This window comes from Conger conger, chromosome 7 (genome assembly GCF_963514075.1).
Source record: "Conger conger chromosome 7, fConCon1.1, whole genome shotgun sequence".
Lineage (NCBI taxonomy): Eukaryota > Metazoa > Chordata > Actinopteri > Anguilliformes > Congridae > Conger > Conger conger.
Genome location: NC_083766.1, coordinates 15,932,651 through 15,936,394, shown reverse-complemented (window position 1 = coordinate 15,936,394; position 3,744 = coordinate 15,932,651). Strand labels below are relative to the sequence as shown.

The window sequence follows — 3,744 nt, the reverse complement described above, 5'->3', positions numbered from 1 at the left end:
CCCTGTCTTCCGGCTGTTTTCCGGCATCCTCCAAGAGGGCCCACATCACTCCGCTGCTAAAAAAGCCTACCCTGGATCCCTCCATCATCCAGAACTACCGCCCGGTATCTCTTCTTCCTTTCCTTTCTAAAACTATAGAACGAGCCGCTTCTACTCAACTTTCTTCCTTCTTTTCTAACAACAACCTGCTAGACCCCCATCAGTCTGGCTTCAGATCGGGCCACTCGACAGAGACTGCGCTCCTCTCCGTCAGTGAGTCACTTCATGCCGCACGAGCAGCCTCCCTCTCCTCTATCCTCATTCTTCTAGATCTCTCTGCTGCCTTCGACACTGTGGATCACTCCATCCTCCTGTCTGCCCTGTCAGCAACGGGCATCTGTGGCACAGCCCTGGACTGGATTGAGTCCTACCTCTCTGGTCGCTCCTTCCAGGTTGCCTGGGCTGGTTCGGTATCGACACCTCGGCCCCTCGCCACAGGGGTTCCCCAGGGCTCAGTCCTCGGCCCACTTCTTTTTTCTCTCTACACTCGCTCCCTTGGCCCTGTGATCACTGCACATGGGCTATCCTACCACTGCTATGCGGACGATACCCAACTCTTCGTCTCGTTCCCGCCGTCTGATACGCAGGTTTCAGCCCGTATCTCTGCTTGCCTGAGGGACATCCAGAGCTGGATGGACAACCACCATCTAAAGCTCAACCCAGGTAAAACTGAAATGATATTCATCCCTGCTAATACCTCTCCCCATCTGGATCTCTCCATTTCTCTCGGGGATACCACACTCACGCCGTCACCCAGTGCAAGGAACCTTGGCGTGGTGATGGACAGCAGACTGTCCCTTTCCGAGAACATTGCGGCGGTGACCCGGTCTTGCAGGTTCTTCCTCTACAACATACGGAGAATCCGCCCCTTTCTCACCCCCTACTCGACCCAGCTCCTGGTCCAAGCCATGGTTCTGTCCCGCCTGGACTACTGCAATTCCCTCTTGGCTGGCCTCCCAGCGTCCGCCATCAGACCCCTCCAACTCATCCAGAATGCAGCAGCTCGTCTGGTCTTCAACCTTCCCAAATACTCACACGTCACCCCCCTGCTTACTTTCCTCCACTGGCTGCCTGTCATGGCTCGCATCAAATTCAAAACATTGGTGCTAGCCTTCCAAGCAGTTAAAGGGTCTTCCCCAGCTTATCTGCAAAAAATCATCAGACCCTACACCCCTGCCAGACCTCTTCGTTCAGCCTCCACAGGCCGCTTGGCACCTCCCCCTCTCAGAACCTCCACCTCACGCTCACGACTACTGTCTGTTCTGGCTCCACGGTGGTGGAACGAACTCCCCGTTGAGGTCAGAACTATAGAATCTCTCCCCACCTTCAAGCGCAAGCTGAAGACGCACCTCTTCAAGCAGCACCTCTCCCCATCCCTCCCTACCTCCCTGTGAACCTTAATTGTTGTCTCTGTGACTTGCTTTGTGTATCGGTATTTTTAGTTGGCTAGGTAAGCAGTGTTTGGATAGTTAACTTTGGTGACTTTTGCTCTGTTTGTTTGTTTGTTTGTTTGTTTGTTTGTTCAAAAAAATAAAAATAAAAAAATAAAAAAATGGCCCTTGTCCTTATCTTTGTTGTACAGGTAGCAGTTGAAATTGTACTTACCTCTAGGGTCTTTCAGCGAACTTATCCCTGGTTATGGGTATGCACTTTGTTGTACGTCGCTCTGGATAAGAGCGTCTGCCAAATGCCAATAATGTAATGTAATGTAGACTTTTCTTGGTTTTAGACCTGTGCATAATTTTCATGTTTTCCATAGGAGATAGGTGGTACCATCTGAAGCTGAGGCTGAAGACACCATTAACACATCCACAGATCCCTCAGGGGGTGCGTTATAATCAGCTGCATGTGTGCACGCTCCATGGTTGAGTGCACCAGTGGCATGTTGAAAGGCCGGTGGCTGTGCGGTACCCTTCTATTTGCATTACATAGCATTACAGTAATTTAGCAGATGCTCTTATCCAGGGTGATGTACAATACAGTGCAAATGAGAACCAGGGCCAAGTGCATTGAAAACCCTCGAGGAAAGTACAGTTCCAAGTCCTAGAGTGATCACATAGATAAAACTTGAAACCTTGAAGAGTAAATTCATGTTCCAAGTAGTATACTATGGTTGTCAGCTAGAATACCCTGAATACTAAGATAATTATGCACAAGTGCAATTATAACCTATAGCATACACATAGCTTACATGGCTAATTACAGTAGTGAGGTAGGGAGGGAAAAGTGCAGCCTGAAGAGGTGAGTTTTCACTCTGTGCTTGAAAGTGGTCAAAGACTCTGTTGTTCTGACGTCCACAGGAAGGTCATTCTATCACCGTGAGGCCAGAACAGACAGCAGGCATGACCGAAAAGTACAGGTATGACAAGGGGCAGGCACCTGGCATCCAGAAGTAGCGTAATAGAGAGGTCTGGCCTGTGTATAGAATCTGATTAGCTTTCGGATTTGTGCAGAGGCTGATCCCTTAATTGCCTGGTATGCAAGCACCAATGTTTTAAATTTGATGTGAGCCATAACAGATAGCCAGTGGAGGTTGGTAAACAGGGGGGTGACGTGTGAGTGTCTGGGGACGTTGAATACCAGATGAGCCTTAGCCTTCTGGATCAATTGTATGGGTCTGACTGCAGAAGCTGGAAGGCCAGCCAGTAGAGAATTGCAGTAGTCCAGGCGGGACAGGACCATTGCTTGAACAAGGAGCTGAGTTGAATAGGTGGTGAGGGTTCTCCAGATGTTGTACAGGAAGTCAGTGTGGTATCCCCTAGTGAAATGGAAAAATCAGAGAAGGGAGAGGTTAGAGCAGGGATGAAGATTGGCTCCGTCTTACCTGGGTTGAGCTTTAGATGGAGGTTGTCCATTCAGCTCTGGATGTCTCTCAGGCGGGTGGAGATATGGGTAGAGACCTGTGTGTCAGTGGGGGGAAAGGAGAGAGAGTTGAGTGTCATCAGGATAACAGTGGTATGACCGAGGACTGAGCCCTAGGGAACTCCTGTAGCAAGGGGATGAGGGGGTGAGACTTTACCAGCCCGGGTAACCTGGGAAGACCAGCCAGAGAGATAGGATCCAGTCTAGGGCTGTGCTTCAGATCCCTGTAGCAGCCAGGGAGGATAGGAGGATGGAGTGGTTGACCGTGTCAAAGGCCACAGACAGATCTATAATGATCAGGACAGTGGAGAGGGAGGCTACTCATGCAGCCTGAAAGGGTTCCTTGACGGAGAGGAGTGTGGTCTCCATCGAGTGGCCATGTCTAAAGCTGAACTGGTGGAGGTCAAGCAAGTTATTCTGTTGGTAAGAATTGGTAAGAGGCTGCTCCTTCAAGTGATTTGGATAGACAAGGGAGGAAATTAAGTGGTGATCAGACATATGTAGAGGGGTAACAGTGGGGTTAGAAGAGGAAAGTTCCTCACAAAGAACAGGTCAAGGAGGTTGCCAGCCTTGTGGGTTTGGGGAGAGTGCTGCAGGGAGAGGTCAAATGAGTAGAGTAATACAAATAAAAAGGCATACTGTGGGAGGCTTCCAGGTGGATGTTGAAGTCTCCCAGAAGGATCAGCGGGGTGCCGTCTTAAGGGAACCAACTGAGTAGGGTGTCATGCTCAGCGAAGAAACGTCCCAGGGGCCTTGGAGGACGAGAAACAACAACAATATAGAGGTTGCCCCACAGAAGGCCTGCTAAATCATAATGGCCTGCTGTGTCCTGCACAAACTGGC

At 50.1% G+C, this 3,744-nt stretch overlaps 1 protein-coding gene across 1 annotated transcript; it reads left to right on the top strand.

Moving 5' to 3' along the window:
* Window positions 1-317: 317 nt before the first annotated feature.
* On the top strand, window positions 318-2,435 carry LOC133132551 (uncharacterized; the record flags this gene model as incomplete). Its single annotated transcript, XM_061248024.1, has 3 exons — window positions 318-431; window positions 627-1,400; window positions 2,340-2,435. Coding segments are annotated over 3 exons (984 nt in total), but the record flags the coding sequence as incomplete, so codon positions are not given.
* Window positions 2,436-3,744: the final 1,309 nt, after the last annotated feature.